The sequence below is a fragment of the Sylvia atricapilla genome, chromosome 14, assembly GCF_009819655.1.
Source record: "Sylvia atricapilla isolate bSylAtr1 chromosome 14, bSylAtr1.pri, whole genome shotgun sequence".
Lineage (NCBI taxonomy): Eukaryota > Metazoa > Chordata > Aves > Passeriformes > Sylviidae > Sylvia > Sylvia atricapilla.
In genome coordinates, this window is record NC_089153.1 from 3917611 (window position 1) to 3936802 (window position 19192).

Genomic DNA, 19192 nt, shown 5'->3' on the forward strand with positions numbered 1-19192 from the left:
TTTGGCTTAGGACAGCAACAAAATTGCCATGGTTCAACTGCTCCTGTTTCCTCTCTCTCTCTGAGTTTCCTGCTGTTTCTGCTTTAATTTATTGTATTGTCATAGACATTTGTTAGAAATTTTTGCTGAAAGAGGGCCCAAAGAATAGAAATCTGTGCAACTGTGCTCAGTGTCACACACTTAGCTGGCTGTTCTAAACAGGGGAGAACAGTGCCTTAAGTAACACAGAGAAATAATTTAAGATAGAAAAACCTGAAAATTCATGTCACCCTAAGATGAAAATTTGATTTCAAGCTGATTCCTCCTCAAAATAAAACAGAGGGATTGAGAGGAAGCAAGGAAAGAAATCTGTATTCATAAACATCTTAATCAAAATAGGATTTCAAGGCTATTTCTCAGAAGATGATGATTTTGTCTAACAGTAAAATAGGTCTGTGTTGTCCTTGCTTTTGAAGTGTAAATAGGTAATAAACCTAAAATTCAGATCTGCAACTCCAAGTTATTTTTAGCAAGCTAGTTAGAATTGTTACATCGGCTCCTTGCAACATAAAACAAAGAGAGGATTTAATAAAATAAAAAATAAACACCCTCCCCTGAAAAAACCCCTCAAATAAACCCTTAAATTCACTTTGACTGTTCTTAGGTGGCTTTGCAAAAGCTGGCCTTTTTCTCGTTCCAAACAAAGAACACTTCTGGGTCCACAACATGACTCTGGGAAAGGTGCATAAATCAGATCCAGCATTAGAAACATTTCCAAAATAACGAACAGACCTTTCCTCAGACTCTTCAGCTGAATTCTTTTCAAGCAGTGCCCAACTGCAGTGAGATGCTCTTCAATGTCTTTTCAGGTTCACATGACTCTAAAATCTGTGAGTTCACTGCCTCAGCTCTGAGATGAGTAACCCAGAAACTGAGGTGAGGGCTGAATGAATTCACTCAGGTATTTATGAGCATCAATCCAACTCCTGCCTGCTGTGGCTCCTCACCCCATCACTGCACCGATGCAATGACAGGTGGAAAAAATGAATCAAGTACCAACTTCTACTGGATAATCAGGCACAGAAAAATACAGTTTAAAAGAGTTTTCCTGTGTTGTGAAAACTTATTTGAAGAAACCATTAAAATGATGGCATATATGGAGTTTTTAAAGTCACACCTAAAAGCCAGTGAAGGCACAGATAGTTTTTACAATTCAGAACTTCTTCCCACAAACCCCAAGTACTTCTCCTTCAGAGAGTTTGGTCCAAAATTCAAGGCAGAAGGAGTTACACTAATTTCAGTGGTTTTGTAGTCCCCCAAACTGATCCATCTGCACTTTCATCAGTGAATCCTCTACTTGAACAGATGAAGGAGATGAGGGAAGTTCTTGCAAACCCTGGAGAATGTACTGACTATTATTTTTAAAGATAATTTCTGAGTTTGGATAGTTTGGATAATTGGCCATTATGCTAATTCTCTGAGATCTGGAGCAGGGAATGGCAGAGCCAAAATAATACTCGTACATAATTTATACCAACTTCTTGGTATCATCCCCATAAAACATTGAGCAGAAGACACCTGATGGGTATTGTAACATAAGGCAACACAAGAGAAAAGCAGCTGAAGTCAAAAAGCTGATTCTCCTGTGAGCTTCTGTCACCTTTTCTCTTCCTTGCTCTGTGCAGAACATACAGAAGAAGGCACAGTCCAGAACGAGAAGATTCCAAAAGTGGGTCAGACCCAACCCCAATGCTGGTCGTGGTCAACGACTGGAACAGTGAATAACTATAAACTAATGCCGGAAGGTACAAAATGCACAGGAGAGCAGAGAAACAATCAGTGCAACAGGAGAGACCAAAACACATAGCTCCTCCAGGTGAAATAACAAAAATCTTCACTGAGCAACAGCAGAAACTATCTCCCAATAACTTGGCAATCACTGATTTAGAAATGAAGGGTAATGCAAGATGGAAACAATATTTAAAAACCTTGTGGCTACATGAAACCTAGTTATGAAGAGCACAATAATGGCAACACTTGGGAAGAAATCCACCTCCTTGGTAACTGGAGAAATATGGCCAGTGGCACAAAGAAAGGGGAATAATTTCATCATATTTCTCCCTTGTGTCAACTCAGCTTCGCTACAGACTGAGGAATAATTTCTTGAACCATTCATATGGAATTCTAATGATAAAGCAACTGCCATATTCCTAAATTCTTTTCCAATGTACACCCAGAATGCAACTAATTCACATGGTCAGAAAGCAACTGCTTCACAGTGGCTGTGCCCCAGCTGCTCCTGTCTCAGTTACAACATTGTCTCAATTACACATTGTGGTTTTCCTTCCTAGCACTATTTGAAAACTTGCATTAAACGGCTCCATCCAGAACACTGCATGCAGTAATGTGTCAGAGTTACTCTGACAGCAGCACAATGAACTCCCAGAGAAAAGCAGGAATGTGCAAGGGCTTTGTGCCAGGTAAGTCAAGTCTCCTTGTGAGACCCTTGACTTGGCCAACAGGCTCTTTGTGTGTGGCTTTTCCTTCAGCATCTACACAAAACACGCTTCAAACCCTGTGTAGCTCTCATTTAGGAACCAAAATACATTTTCAAGTCTGCATATTAGGTGCACATTCTATGCCAAACTCCTGGAAATGGGATGTTTTGAATTCTTTAAGGAACTTCATAGCTTGAAAATGAAGTGTACAAAGAGCTGCCAGAATGGACTCTGAGGAAACCAGCTTGAGAGGTTTCAGTACTTCATTACTTCCAGTAATTTTGCTTACTTTGTGACTTTCTTCTCACTTCTGTCTCCTTGGCTTTTCTGTGTGTTCCAGACGATTTTTTTGCATAGCAGAAATATTCTGAATTAATGAAAAAATTAACAATCACTTGCTGTCTTTAGTACTGATCAAGAATGGGAATCAGACAGAAAGCTGAAACCCTGTTCTTAAAGATGAATGTAATGTCTCAACAGGGTTGTGTCAGAATGTCACACACTAATAAACTCCCACAGCCTTCACTTTTGAAGGAAGTTTGACTTGATATAGTGAAATTACTTCTCCATTCTTCCACTGATTTTCGTTGCATTGAACCAGCAGACCATGAATTTTAAAAGAGATGATTATGCAGCAAATACATAATACACCAGCAGGGTTATTTTGTGATGCTTCTGGTAAAGAAATATGAAAATTAACTGTTCAAAATAATGTAAAATACAAGGAAATTGCATATATTTTATTTCCTCAGAATCTCTAATTAGATGAAGTTGGGTCAAAGTTACTCAGATTGGGGAACACAGAAGGATTGCTCAATTGCACTTACAACTAATGAAAATGATGAATATTGAATTTTTAGTTTTTTCTGTAGAGACATTGAACAGTTTGTGTGGGGAATCTCTTCAATGTTTTTTACTCATTTGCACTTTTTCTACAGAGGGAAAAATACTCCTCGTTGCCTTAATCCCCAGATGTTTTATGAAAATTAAAATACTTGAAAACATTTTATAACAGGCCACATTGCAAAGAACCTTAGGGGTTTGTATCTGCAAGTCAAAGTTGTATCTAGGAAAGTAACAGTTTATCTCCCTGACTTCCTGAGAACATCAAATTACCAAGATTATCTTTTTTGTGTGTGTGTTGAGTTGTTCTCTCCACTGAGAACTTTTCCCTTAGTCTGGGAATGTAAGCATCCCAGCAGCTGATAGCAGGAAAGATGAGACACTGCAGTGGGAGTGGGAATGGGACATCTCCCTGCACGTTTTCTCTCTGCATTTCAGATTGAAGATTAAATAAATGACTGCGGTTAAACCCAGCAGGCAACCACCCTGCCCCAGGTCCAGGAGGGGAGCTGCCTCCCTTCCTGGGCAGGTTGTCTGCTGCAGCCCCACCCAAGGGAGAGCTGAGGTTCCTGGTGAGGAGATAATCCCACGGCACAGATAACCAGCAACAGGCAGAGCTAGTGCAGAATAAGCATCCTTGTGCTAGGAGGGTGCAGGGGATGGCAAGGCAGAGTGACATTGGCACAGGCAGATGGAAGTGACTCTTTGTGCCAGGCTGGGAGCTGCCAGCACAGGAGAAGTGCAGGACTTTCACACTGGAGAAGGGAAATTCTCCCTGGGGGCAAAGCACAGCCCACGGCAAAGCACTGCCTCTGCTCTCAGCGGCCTCACCCCACTGCCCCAGGACTATTTAATGGCAACTCCCTGATTACAAACACTGACTTCTGTGGAGACTGAGAAAGACAATGAGGAAACAGGAGATACAAATGGACAGGACAGGAGATACAAATTTGATAACACATTATGCACCAAATACCTCAGCACAGGAAATAATAAACAAATAAATTTCCCTCTGAAAGGAACTCTATATTAGCAGGGAAACTGCATTTCAATAAGGACATTTTTAGTCCCATAGCAAAGCCAAACTGTCCCAGGACACATCCCATCACTGTACACCATTAAATCAATGACTAAACAGTAGCATTTGTTTGCATTTGTTATAATACCTTATTCATCCTTTTCTGCAACTGTGCACCAAAGAATATTTTTGTTAGGCATTTGTACTCGTTGCTTAGAATATTTTCTTATACATTGAAATTACAAAGTTCAGCAATGTGCCATAAGCCTGTGTATAAATATATTCTGCTCCCCTGAAAATTCAAGCCCTTATTAAAACAACGGCATTTCTATAAGAAGATGTTTAAATCAGTCAAAACTTCCAGAGGAAAACAAGATCAAAGAAAAGAGTTACTTGTATGCAGCAGATCAGCCTTCTAAATTCTGCCTTTTTTGCACAAAAGAAACCATAACACCGTCATCCAACCTTAGTTACATAAACGAATCAGCTTTCAGGGTAAAGCTAACCTAAACTATTCATTTGGGGGTTGGGATGGGGTATTTGTTTGTTAAATATGATAAGCTTTATTTCCATCCATAGGTGAATGGAAGCCTGAGAAGCAGCTCAAATATTTTAATTAATGTGAGGGTTTTGTCCCTTTCAGATTGAGTTCATTGAATCACAGAATGGTTTGGGCTGGAAAGGACCTTAAAGCTCATTTCATTCCCTGCCATGGGCAGGGTCACCTTCCTTTGGGACAAGCTGCTCCAAGCCCTGTCCCACCTGGCCTTGAACACTTATTCCAAGGTTGTTTTCAGGACCATGCATAAATATGTGGAAAACAAGTTTTCCAGGTGCCACAAAGCCATTCTCTGGTGATCTATGAAAAGAAAAACACTAAAAACACCCCAACAAAACCCAGTCCTGGAATCCCTACTGTCTTCTCTTGACCAGAAGCCCCAGCAGTCCCTTGCTGGGCACCAAAGAGGAATTTCCTCTGCCTCCCCCCCAGGGCCAGGAGAAGTGAGAGGACCCCAGCCCTGGCAGGCTGAGAGCGGCTGAGGTGCCTGGGGCTGCAGGTGACACTCATTTGAAGGCACACTGAGCTTTGGCTGCATTAATAACAGTGCTCCAAGTGTGAGCTCCATGAGAAACACGTCTGGAGGGTGTCACAAAGCAGTTCATCAGCAAGTAAGCAGCTATTTTTAGTATGTATAATGAAAGAAAATTGACAACAATTCCAGCTCTTTTGCCAAATACCTGCAGTGCTAAACCTTTCAAGTTAGACTTGAAAAGCACTGGGGAAGACTTGACTCTGACAGATGTCTGAAAACACTCAGATACACAGGTAATGAAAACATATTTTAGAAAAAGCTCAACTACTGCTGTTAGAAAATACCCTACAGTGTTATCTTGCAGGAGTTTTTTCAGTGAGTAGGATCTGACCTTGGAATGTGCTGGTGAAACCCTGTTTCCATTTCTTTTTAAATACCTCAAAATAGCGTGGGCAAAAAAAAGGTTCAAAACCTGACCCAAATGGACATGCAAACGATCCAAGTGCTCACTAACCCACTTTGGACACCAACCAGACTGATCCTACGTACTCATAATGATCAGATCAAATACTTTCAGCCTCCCTGTGAGGAATTCCACAGCCCAGAGGACAAGGGAAGGGATGTGAACACTTGCCCTGTGGTTGCTAACCCTGCTAACTGCTCCTTTTACTCAGCAAATCTCACTCCCCACGCACTTCACGTTGACAATAAAGTACATGAATTTCCTGGCAGAAACTATCTCTCTCTCTAAATTAAAATTATGAGCAGCTGAAAGATAAACAGACTATATGGTATTACCTAAACCAGCTGAGCATTTCCCCACAAATGCCATGTACTTAGGAATTACTGCTTTTAATAAGTTAATAGCCAATATCTAAGTGTCATGAGTGGAATAAAGTGCACATACAAGCAGTAGTAACTAATAAGAAGAACGCAGTAAGCAACTTTAATTAGAACAAAAGTTAATTAAATCCACCATGGAGGATCATAAAAGCAACTTGGATATTATATCCTCACGACCTCAATGATGATGTTACTGTTTCCCAAAGCGTCCTGCCCTATCTAGCATGCCATAAAAAAGTGTTCTTTCTGTCTTGCTGCTAATGGAAGGGAGAGAAAAACAGGGAAAAGAAAAGGTATTTCATGATTTCATTCCCCCTTTTCATTCTCTGCTGCTCATTGAATACTGCCAGTCACACACAGCCTCCCCCAAAAGTGCTCTGGGATGAGCTTGGGAAGCAAAGAGCACATTGTTTATCATAGTGATGGAAAGTCATTTGGGTTAAATCATTCCATCCTGATACAGGCCAAGCTCAATAAGTAAGTTTAGTCAGTTAAGAGTCTACTCCAACTCTTTCAATTCACCCACCAGAATTTCTCCTGGACAACAATGTGCCCGTTCTCCCTTCCTTTGGACATTGTAAGAAGCCATTCTCTCATTGTGTGCCCCCATCTAGGCCAGACAGCAAACTTTTACTTGAAATATCCCTGATATCATTCCTGCCCTGCCTGTTTTCACTTCCAGATCACAGGAATTGGGGTGTCCTGCTCAGCAAACAGGACCAGACCTGCACTGCTGCTGATGTTCTTCCCTCTGCTCTGCTCTCTGTGAATGGACTGATTTCACCTCTCTGTGCTGCAGCAAAACTCCTCCAATTCCCACTGTCCTTGCAAGCCACAAAGCACACGGGGAGCCTGTGCTGTACACCCGGAGGGCACAAGTGCCACCATCTACACCTTGTCACTGCCCAGGTGACACCACGGATGTGCCCCACAGCCCTCACCAGGCTCTTTGCAAATGCAGAAAGAGGAGACTCGAGGCAAAACACCTCCAAGGAGCAGAAAGCCAGCATGAGCCTCCTGTTCACACAGGGGAATAGAGAATGCAAGACTTGCACTGTGCTGATATTTCTCTTGTTTGGTTTGTTGGGGTTTTGTTTTAATTGTCTTTTCTAATCTTGGTGTTATTATAAGAGACCTAAGCCTGATCCCCTGTGACTTTTTCTCTGCTACTTCTCTGGTTTGTGGTAAAGAATGTTAACAAGACAAATCTAGAAAACTAAATTAGGCTTCAATTTATTTTGCAGAACACTCATTCCCTCAAAAAAACCACCCCAAAACCCCAGCAAAGAAAAAAAACAAAACTAAATTTCTATAACGACTGATAAAAATCCTCCCTCTCAGTTGTTGATAACACATAAAAATTAAGACATAAAATAAGATCAATAACTCATTTCCTTATGCATTCCAGAGAACAGCAATATAATCAAGGAGTACAAACAGCGCCAAGTTATTTTAGGGCAGCAATGTGTTTACAGGAGAACTATTAAATAGCTTCTAAACAGTATTTTTTAATGCTGGCTTATTTCTTTACAAAGGATAAAGCTTAGAACAACAAAACCTGCTTGGAACAACTTGTCCACAGAGTTCAGAGTCATTAGGAGGCACATGAACACACACACAGTCCCCCAAAGCAATTTTTACTGTCAGAACCTGACTCAGTACAGACACCACCAAGTGAAGCCCAAAGCCCCAAAGACATTCTTTGACCCAGGACAGACACTTCCCACCCTCACAGAATAAAATAATCCTACATTTGTGGATAATCCAGGTGTTAACAGCATTTTCTAGATAAGAGAGACACTTTTACATATGAAAGGTTTGATGAGCTGACGTGTGCCAGATGATTGTAGGTAGTTTAGTATTAAACTGTTATTTTTTAGAGTGATCCTGCTACATCAAAGCTAATTACAATCACAGCAGCAGCAACATAAGAATGTGCAAGGACTTAGATTTCACCTGAGAGGCCAAAGACTGGCTCAGACAGAAAACCAAGAGGGATGAAACTCCTGTAATGTACAAAATACGACCTGAATTGACACATCTGTCCTTGCCCACCTCAGAAGAGGGGTCAGGCATCCCTCTGCAGGGTCATTAATGTCCATGAGTGACACAGTGAGGTTTGGACACCTGACTAGAACCATCACTACCTACTAGAAGATAATCTTCACTTTTGAATCACAGAATACAAAACAAGCCCCAAACAACCTTTTCATTTAACATAATTCAGATCCTAGATTAAAATGTATTCCATATTGAAATCTCATATCACAAAACTGTACATTTTATTGACAAATCTTTTCTTTAAGACTAAGCACTCTCAGGAGATGATCAACCTTATTAAGTATCCTCAGTCCTCTCTTTTTAAAAGTGGAAGAATTGTGTAACAGTGACATTTCAAATAAACAGCATCTGTGGACTAAGTTCATTCCAACCTATGCAGTTTTGACACTTAACTCTTAGACCTGTCCCTCTGCAACTTCTAGAAAACTCAGTTAGCACCATCCCTACAAAACTAAAATAAATATAGTAAAGGTGAATGCCTGCAGAAGTCTTGCTTAAAAAGTGTATTCACTTCATAACCCAATCCAGCATCTAAACTCAAAGTGTTTCTTTGAAAACAAGAAGCTAGGATAAATTCATCAGTAAAAGTAACATTCAAACAAATAAAAAAAGCAAGTAATTCTCCCTTTCCATTTTAAGTGGACTTAAAGCACAGGCAAGAAGCTCTTTAATGGATTGCTTCAGATGACCTTCTTGGGTTGTTTCAGATGACCTTCCCCAGAGTGGAATGATAAAGCACTCCTGCACTGCAGTGACCACTGTTTTGTAGGTATGAAGTGGGTCACTCTCCACAAGCACAGAGAGCAGGAGCACTGTCCTGCTCCCCTCCTCACCTGTTCTGCACCATGCTCATGGCCATCCAGTCCGAGGGGTAAACGTTCTTCCCAATGAGATCCTTGAACATGATGAAGGTTTCCATCAAGAAATCCTGGAAGAACAAAATGCAGTCAGGCTGAGGCTGGGTGACCTCCCCTTGGAAAGGTTTCTGTGGGATTAAGGAGCCAAGAGGGGAGGGTTCCACTTTGCTCTAAGTGAAGTCAAAGAGCTCCTGGTGATAGCAGTAAATTTGAGATTGGAGACAAAGTCCTGTAGAACAGCAAAGATTCCAAATGGAAGCTAAATCCATTACATTAGTCATTATACAGGGGTCTTTGGAAAATAGAAGGCGTAAATGAATGGAAAGAAAAAGTTGTAGTGGTTTACTTCTGTGTAAAGTTTGATATTTTTTATAAATTAGTCGCGCTGTGCATAAGAATGAATAGATTTGAAAAATACAGGATTTTTTTATTCTTTCCTCCATTTAGTCCATATTTAAAATTTCAGTTATGGCACTACTCTGTCTTTAAGAAAGGAAGGAAAGTGATCAGTTCTTGACAAGTGCAGATATTGCCTCCAGGGACTAACTGCAGATGTAATCCAAACCTGTGCCACTGCCCTGCCTTACCTGACAGCTACACCAGGAGTGTCAAAGGACACACACAGGACTGTGGAAACCTTCTGGTACCATTAAATTCTGGCAGAAACAATCACAAAAGAAGGATGCACGACAAGAATAGGCCATTTATTCCATTTAGCTTACGATGTTATTTGCACCAGGAGTAGACTCAATAGTGAAAATGAAAATGGAAATGGATCACCATGTGTGAAGTGTGGAGGGAATGTTCAACTATGTGAGGATAAGTTCTGATGTTGTTTTGTTGTGGGTTTATTCTTTTTCTTTTCCCCTTCCTCAAAAGGGTACAACACAAAGATCCCATTACTTACTCTGGATCATTACATCACCACCTTGGTGCCAGAATCAACAGAGAAATTTGTTTCTGCGCAAATTTCTGATTACAATGTTGTCCAATGTCACCTTAGAAGAGGGAGGCAATGCACTAACACAGAGGCAAAAAATGTACAGCAACAGAATTCATTCTAGGAAGAATCAGATAAGGAACACCAAAAAATCTACAGATTTTTCACAGGAAATCAAACATTATAACTATTAACTTCACCATTACTCAGTACTCACCACTAGTTCTGAACTTGTCTGGAAGGTTTCAATGTACACTGAATAATGCTGGTCGCTCATCTGGTTTAGGATGGCTGTCATACATGCCACAAAATGACTCTGAAAGCAAACCAGGCAGAATGAACACACGTGGATCACTTCACACATTGGATTGTACTCTTTCTAAAGTTGAAGCATGTGAAATGACTGAAAAATCCCTTTATGTATGTAAAAATAAATAATATTCAAGCTCTTGTGAGCCCAGATGAAAGAAACAAACTAAAAACTCCAAAAGGATTATTCAAAAGCTGCTTTGGCAAGGGACAGGATCTTGTGAGAAGGCTGCATCATTAATGAGACACCACATGGAAACACACATTGCGACAAGAAAACTTCTTATATAAAATTACAACTCAGTATCACCTTAAGACTCCTAAAAGGCATGTGATGTTCCCTAGGATTCTTCTATTAGGAATTCATGGGAAGAAAATAAAAAAATCCTAATAATTCTGTTATTCACAGGAAGAAATAGTGGAAGAAATGTCTTTTTTTTTTTTTTTTTTTTTTTTTTTTTTACATTCTGCAGGTGTTCAAGCAGCTGTTAGAGAACTTTCAAACTTCTGTAGAACATCATGACCTTCATACCTCAAAACTTCTTTCAAACTTGCTTAAAAGGAAGTGTTTGGTCTTTCTCAGTTCCTAAAGTCAAACTGCTGAAAGAGACATCATTGTATCTTGCTGTCTCTATGAGTTTTCTATTATCTATCTATTGCATCTAGGAGTTTTCACTGTTACTGAAAGCCACAAATACGTTTCTTTCCCAAGCAATGAGAGTGAGTTTAACAATTTGCAGTGTTTCTTTAAGCCTATAAGATTCTCCCTTATTGATTCCTTTTAACTTGCTGGAGTTTTAATGCTTGGTTTAAAAACGAGCCTGCTTCCAAAGTTTTGATTTGATTTTAACAAAAAAATTGGTGAGCACACAAAATCATTTCCTGGATTTCCTTAAATCCTTTCTGTGCCCTGGCCTGGGAGTGGCCAGCCCTGAGTGTGCCAGTGCTGCTGGGGCAGCTCGGGGTCACTGGGGATGTTTGGTGTCACTTAGATGCTCAGTGTCACTCAGATGCTCGGGGCCACTGGGATGTTCAGTGTCACTGTGGGGCTCAGTGTCAGTGGTTTGCTGGGGGTCACTGGGATGCTCAGTGTCACTCAGATGCTCCGTGTCACTGGGGATACTCAGTGTCACAGGGATGCTCGGGGTCACTCAGATGCTCAGTGTCACTGGGATGCTCAGTGTCACTGGGATGCTTGGTGTCACTGGGAATGCTCGGTGTCACTGGGATGCTCGGTGTCACTGGGATGCTCAGTGTCACTGGGATGCTCAGTGTCACTCAGATGCTCAGTGTCACTGGGATGCTCAGGGTCACTGGGATGCTCAGTGTCACTGGGATGCTCAGGGTCACTGGGATGCTCAGTGTCACTCAGATGCTCAGTGTCACTGTGGGGCTCAGTGTCACTGGGATGCTCGGTGTCACTGGGAATGCTCGGTGTCACTGGGATGCTCAGTGTCACTGGGATGCTCAGTGTCACTCAGATGCTCAGTGTCACTGGGATGCTCAGGGTCACTGGGATGTTCAGTGTCACTCAGATGCTCGGGGTCACTGGGATGTTCAGTGTCACTGGGATGCTCAGTGTCACTCAGATGCTCAATGTCACTCAGATGCTCAGTGTCACTGGGATGCTCGGGGTCATTGGGATGCTCAGTGTCACTGGGATGCTCAGTGTCACTCAGATGCTCGGGGTCACTGGGATGTTCAGTGTCACTCGCATCCTCGGTGTCACTCGGGCTCGCTCTGTCCCGCTGTTACATCAGAGTGGCTCCCAACCATTTTGTCCCCATTCCAGGGCAGGGAGAAGCTCTGCCTGTGCTCTGTCCCTGTCTCAGCTGCTGCCTGCCACCACTAGAGGTCTTGTACTTCACCAGCTGCTCGTCGCTTCGTGCTGCTGGGGCTTTATTTATTTATTCCTCCGTGAGCAGACCCAGCACACTTCTTGCATACAAAGAGTGAAATTACAACCTAAAGGACCTATCGTACCTTCTTTTGGAGTAACCTTAGTGCCAGCGGGAGCCTTGCCTACTTTTTAAGGCTAAGAAGACTCATTTTCTGCAGGTAAACCAAAAGCTTTCAGGTAAGAAATCGTGTGTTCTCGGGTACCGATGCTCTTCTAAAAGAAATGCTGGATTTCCTGCGGTAGTAGTTCACTTTTACAGTTCTGGAGCAGACAAATCTTTGCTGCTGTGTTAAATGCATAGCTGAAAGGAATAATGAATTGCAAAGGATTCGGTGCTGAAATTGTGTGGGGGTTTTCTTCTCATGCCTTGATTTTGAAAAAAGATTACCAGCAGAAGTTAGACACGAAAAGCAGCTTGTATTTTTAGTAGTTAAGCATTCACCACTGAATGCCTTTCTAGACTCAAGTTAAATAATCACTTTTTGAAATGAGAAGCATTTCTTCACAAGCTTTGAATAGATGTATCACGATGCTTAAGGGCATAAAGACTTTAAGAAGGTTATTTCCTTTGTTAAAACCAACTTCAAAAAATGTGTCTAGCTATGTCTGTGATTGTGGTACAGCACGAACGCCTCAGTGACCGGGTATGGTGATTTTAAAATTAACAGATGATATGCCTGGAAAAGAGCCATAAACAAAGATCACATCTTGCTGGCCAGGACCTCGCATCAAACCTATCAAATTCACATCAGCTGGGCTGAATGATGATAAAAAAGGTGTCAGGAAAGGTGATTTGCTGCAAAAACTTCCTCCAGCCTTTCCGTGTAACTGTAAAGCAGGGAATTACAAATAGTGTCTGATCTTTAACCATTTTCTTGCCAGCAATCTCAACTATCAGAAATCATCTGCTAGCATCTTCATAGGTTTAAATCTTGCCCCTCCCTCCTAATCCCCAAATGGCAGCAATAAATATTGGCTTCTCAGAGGCAGCCTCAGATCCCTGAAGCGCCCCTGCAGCCCCAGCACTGCCACTCTCACTGGCACAGCCGAAGGGTAACACAGTTCCACAGCTGTGATCAAACCTGAAAATACCTCTCTGCCTTCGCTGAAATTCTCCCCTGGCCTTTCAGTGCCTCTTACTGGAGTGTGCAAAGGGCAGAAGTGTCTGTGAATACAGTAAGTTCTGCCCGAGGACCAGCCCCTGTGCCTGGACACAGCCTGCGTGTTCACAGGATGGCAAAAAGAAATTCAGAATCACACAACAGTCTCTTAAAAACTTATTTCGTTAGGTCAAACGCTGTACATAGGGATTGAATGTATAAAAAAAGGTTGTGGCAGACAAGGTGAAGTTCAGGTAGAATCCTAGCAAATAATTTTAGCTGTGCTCAAGCTCATTAGGATTTAGCCTGTGAATTACAGCAGAAAAACATTAATTAGAACTAGGTCAAATGTATAAAAAATGAATGTATCAAAGTAAACACTTGACTGCTGAGACAATGTGAACAGAAAATACCCCATAACCAACTCTGCATGACTGTAAGGAGATCTAATAAAATATTTCCCAACTCCAGTACATTAATTTCCGTATAAACACAAAAGAACCCAAAACAGAAACAGCACTGAATTCGATTTTTTAAATTATCCAATTTTCTGTCAGATTAAAAAAAAAAAAAAAGTGGAAAGAAATACAGAAATTGATAATATGAACACTGCACTGCTGTCAGAAAGAGGAACACGAGTAAATAGGTGGTGAAATGAAAATAAAACAGAGGAGAAAATGTCCAGGAAACATTCAAATTCTCTGTCTGCTTAAAACTCCGCTTATTAATACCATATATAAATGAAATAAAGTGTTGGCTTTAGTATAAATATTACAAAGTAGTGGGTGAGGTGAAAGAGATGCAGTTTTGGTTGAGTATACACAAAGTACATCAAAAGGAATTGCAGACTTATTCTGTAAAACAAACAGGACTCCCTGAGGTCAAGCAGGAAGGTGTGGGGTCTCTTGCACTGCTGAAAAAGTGCAAATTAGCTGTGGATGCAGCGTGTGCAGGAGCAGAAACAGCTGAGGAACATCAGGATCATATGAGTGAGATGACAAACTTCAACACCTAGCAACACAAGCCCAGCACACTTTGTAAGAGCAGATGGTGACAGGTTGCCGTAGTAACTTCAAATAGAGCAGCAGCACAAGGATGAGGCAAATGCGCTGGAAAAACAACAGAAATAACAGGGAATGAAGCTACATTTTGATCTAATCTAGCAGAAGGGTTTCAGTGGCTGCAGGGTAGGCAAATCCCCATGCAGATGCACTGCTGGAAGGACTCAGGGGGATATTTATTTAATGTAGGCACTTAAGTAGCATTTACCATCATTAATAGAGCACTTCACCAACACAGAGGCTGAGTGTAAACACAGAACCACATGGACATGCTCATTTTGTCACTCTCCCAAGCAGCAGGAGGTGAGGGGGCTCTGCACCCTCCTCACAACCTGTGACCCCACACCAGTGATGGTTCATGTTTGAGTAACACACGGCTTTCCCTACGGGGCAAAGAAACTTATTAAACAACCCAGCATTTAGTGGTGTTTGCAGCAATCATGGATTAGATTTAATTCTGCACTCCCTCTTAGGATAAGCCAGAAGTTTCAAAATTCATTGTATGTTAGAAACAGTAATTGTAAAAGATAACACTCATAAAGAGAGCAACCAAGAATTTCATTGGGCCAAAGAGTTCTGTTTTGGTTGGGTTTGGGTTTGTTTTGTTTTGTTTTTTTGTTCAGCAATAAGTGCAAACATCTTTCTGGAAGAAAAGTGATAAATATGTCATCTTGAGTGTAATCACAGCAAAACTAACCAATCAACTATTTTAATCAAGTGTTAAAAATCATCAATATTTATGTTGTACAAGTCTGTTATCGAGAATGTCTCCAAAAATACTGTCTTCACAGAATGATTGAGTCATCACAGCTGTCCCTTGTCATGAGCTAAAGAGCAACGTGAGAACAAGTATGGAAGATGCTCAGTGATGCCACAAAGAACCACAGTAACTTGAAGCCACACTTCCTCAGAAAACCCCATTAAACTTTGGGAACTGTGGCATATGAAGAGCTTGATCATATTATGAAAATACTAAACAATACCAGTCTGAAAGGAAAAATAAGCAGAATTTCAAGTGAATTGTGGATGCAGTAGTTCTGTTTCTCTCCAGAAATAGATGTCCCTGCCAGTGCATGAGCAGCCCTAAAATGTGCTGTTTCGAGTTGGAAAGGCACAAATACATAAACATTAGGACAGGCTGCTATGCAACACCCTCGAGTATCCATCACGTGTGAAATGGGGAGCAGCTCCCAATCCATCCAGGCTTGGAGCCTGCCAATAAGCACACGGCACTAATAATTCATTTACAGAAACATTCATCTACTCTTAGTGGGTGTGAGTTTTTAATTTTCCATTTATACATTCCTACAGTTCATTGGTTCTGTCTCCTTGTGTTTTATAGCTGACTGAACAGCACCCTGCCTCTGACAGCTTTGGATTTCTGACTGAAAACACGCTGAGCTGTTTTAGCTTGCTCTACCATTTTCTTTCCATTCACAAGGTTTAGCTAAAAGGATGTACAACTATAAAAGCAGCAGACTACCAGGTAGAATAATACACAACAGTTTTGTAACACAATGAGAGAGTGACAGCAGCTGCTCTGCGCAATTTTAAGATTTGTTACAAGTTAGGCAAACACAACAATTTAGTATTATTTCATTCAAGAAGTTTCCATACATAGACAAAAGCAATAAAATTATGGTTCATTGTAGGACATAAAAGTAGCTTGATTTTCATGGAGTATATCTTTTGCCATCTTTGCTATTTTTTACAGGGGTGTATTTTTAACTTTGTGCTGATTTTCCAGCAATATTCAAAAAAATAAGATTTTTCATTCTCTGCAATGTTTTTTTCTGCTGCTGGGTTTTGTTGTTTGGCTGATTTTGTGCCATAAATCCACTCCAAAATTCCTGCTACTGTCTCTGGTTGATATGAACACTCCACCATAATTGATTTAACTTCTGTCTAAGTCTGTGTTCAAACACAGTTGCATAATTTACTACTTTTCCTGTAATATTAACTTTGTGTTCATCTTCAAGGCATATTTACAAAGAAATTATGAATAACATTAATCAATGAGATCAGAAGGCTCTGAGCTGAGCTCAGCTGGTCAGAGCGTGGTGCTGACAATGCCCAGGTTGTGGGTTTAATACCTGAATGGGCCATGCCCTAAAGAGGTGAACTCAATGATCCCTGTGAGTCCTTCCAACCCAGAATATTCTGTGACTCTTCTGTGGTGCTGTGATCTGGAATGAGCAATTATTGCTTGGAAACTGAACTAGTCCAGAGCATAGTTATCAAAGAAAAATAAAGAAGAAGAGCTGTTCCACCTCCTGACCTAAGCACTGCTGCCACACTCCTGATCACTGTGCTCCATCAGAGGAAATCTCCCATCCCTTGCAGCTTTTCCCTCCTCCTCTTCACCCCACTGAGTGTCCCCACAATCACCTGAGCCACCTCCCAGGCTGGTGCTGCAGGCCAGAAGGACCTTCCTGCCCTGGTACCTGAGATGTCCACGGGGACACCCCAGTGTCCCTGGGCTCTCAGGCTGCTCATCTCCCTCATTTCTTATTTTCAGGAGCTGTTGCTTTGCCCTGATGCCACTCGGGCAGCTGGGCAGCCAAGCAGGCAGAGCTGCTCCTGCCTGGTGTCCCTGTGCATTCATCCCATCCTTGGAGATGATGCACTCAGCTTTCCAGAGAAACAGTGGAGCTGCACACCAGCTACAGGCAAGGAATAAGATTAATAATAATATTTTTTTAAAAAATTTAATAAGTAATAGTTTATTTTTAAATATTTTAAATAAATAAAAATGTTTTATAATAAATATTTTTATAGATAATAAAATAATTAATAACAATAATAATAACACCACCCATGGTTTATTAACTGTAACAGAGATGGGCCAATCTCTTCCATTTCCACCAAGGTGGGAACTTGCAGGAAGTGATTCAGGGCCGGGGGAAGAGTTCTCTGCCCTGAGGAGCAACACTTAACAGCAGGAACCAGCCCAGCCAGGGCTGCAACAGGAGGCTGCAGAGAACAGAGCAGCTGCGAGGGAGAGCAGCCCTGGGGTCAAAAAGAGCAGAACTGAGCAATCCAGGCTCTTCAAAGTGCAGTAACATCTTTTATTGCTGTGCCATGTACTTTAAATTTACACAATGTGAAGATGAATGTCTTGGATGATGATTCACTTCCTTAAAACGAAACAGAGCCACCTCCTGTATTCCCAGAACTGTATCACTCTATTTGATTTTGTCCTTTTTCAGCTGCACTTACTGAAGACAGAAAAATGAAATTAAATTTCAACTACTTGATCAGAGATGAGACTAATAAAATATATTTGCAAGTGGCTAAAACCAAATCTTATCACAACAGTTCTGCTCAAAACTGTTGAAAGTAATTTCACTCCAGAAACTTCCTTCTTACTTTTAAATTGATCTTATGGAGAAAATAGGGCCCGGTAAAAATAATTTTCCATCAAATTATGTCCATTACACTAACCAATCCACCCACTATTAGCAACTAGGGACTCTTAGAACAGTTTTAATTTGCATCTGAAATATTTTTTTATTTAAATTATATCCAGTAGGGGCTTTTATTACGTTTTTAACTGTTTTGTAACAGTGGGCTACTCTTTTTTGCTTGAAAAAAAAAAAAAATCCTGGAGTCTGTTTAGCAGAGTAATAGGCAAAACCAAAAATTCACAGCAGAACCCACCATCTTTCTAAAGAGAGCTTTCCATCCTAAATCTTGGATAGGTTGTTCAGTGGAAAGCACAGGGGGTGCTCCATGAAAAAAAACCCTGTGGAAACACATGTATAAATCCGAAAGGATAAAACTCCAAAAATCACAGAATGTCCTGCCAAGGGACACAACCTACAACCCACAACCTCCAGCCAATTATGCATCCTCCTCAGGCGTGGGTCTCTTCAAGGGATGTCACTTATGCCCCGGCTGATTGAATTTCAATTATAATATAATATAAACAGAGAATTTTGATACTCCAATCATATACAGATGGAAATTTCCCAAGTAGCATTGTCTGCATCAATTATTTGTGCATATGGTAATCTGTATTTTTTAGGGAGATTCTAACATATTATCCCTGGGCTCTGGCAGAATAAGGAACACTCCTTTAATAACTTAGCACCAGCCCAAGAGCTGGATTCATTTTGTACTTACAGTAAAAGTAGAATGAAGATGAGGGTTGAAATTTCTTTGAATAACTGAATCAGGGATTATTTTAGCTCTTGGTTTTGCTTCCATTTTTTAAAATGAGAAGAAGAGAAACCAGACAAAACCCTGTAAAAGGGAAAGAATTCCAGAGTGCCCTGGCCTAGGCTCCATCAGAGGTGTGACTGTCCCTCAGCTGCTCAGTCACTGCAGTCCAGGAGCCTCTGAATGCTGAAACCACAATGGGACAGGACTGAATTCCTGATCCTGGCTGTTTGGAAAATGCACCAGGATGCTGAAAGCTGGCACCTCTGCTCCCCTGGCATTAAATGCCTCTGACGAAAAATTATATCCTTATTCTGAAATTAAAACTTGCTCCCCCAAAAATACCCCAAACATCAACCATCCTCAGAAAAACGGGGGAGTATTGATGTAACAACACTGTGTTACAACAAATCTTCCCAAACACAAACTGGGCTTCAAGGAGTTCTCAACAATTTCCCAAACATGATTATCAAAACGTTTTGTGGTGCCACATCTTCTGACTGTCTGAACTCCTTCTGAGGATGACGACTGTGTGCCAGGACACCTCTTTGTGTTGCTTTACTGCCAAAATATTCAAGGATGAGTTTG

At 41.1% G+C, this 19192-nt stretch overlaps 2 protein-coding genes across 2 annotated transcripts in view; one reads left to right on the plus strand and one right to left on the minus strand.

Annotated features, from left to right (window-relative positions):
- DOCK2 (dedicator of cytokinesis 2) overlaps positions 1-19192 on the minus strand; it is a gene marked incomplete at its 5' end in the record, with an annotated part of 150790 nt that overhangs the window by 48903 nt on the left and 82695 nt on the right. Inside the window, 2 exons of the mRNA XM_066328940.1 lie at positions 9110-9204; positions 10291-10389. Coding sequence (XP_066185037.1) covers positions 9110-9204; positions 10291-10389 — 194 coding nt within the window. The remainder of the gene's footprint in view (positions 1-9109; positions 9205-10290; positions 10390-19192) is intronic.
- Positions 12267-19192, plus strand: part of INSYN2B (inhibitory synaptic factor family member 2B) — a 29300-nt gene continuing 22374 nt past the window's right edge. Inside the window, exon 1 of the mRNA XM_066328937.1 lies at positions 12267-12459. The gene's annotated coding sequence lies outside the window, so the exon portion shown is untranslated. The remainder of the gene's footprint in view (positions 12460-19192) is intronic.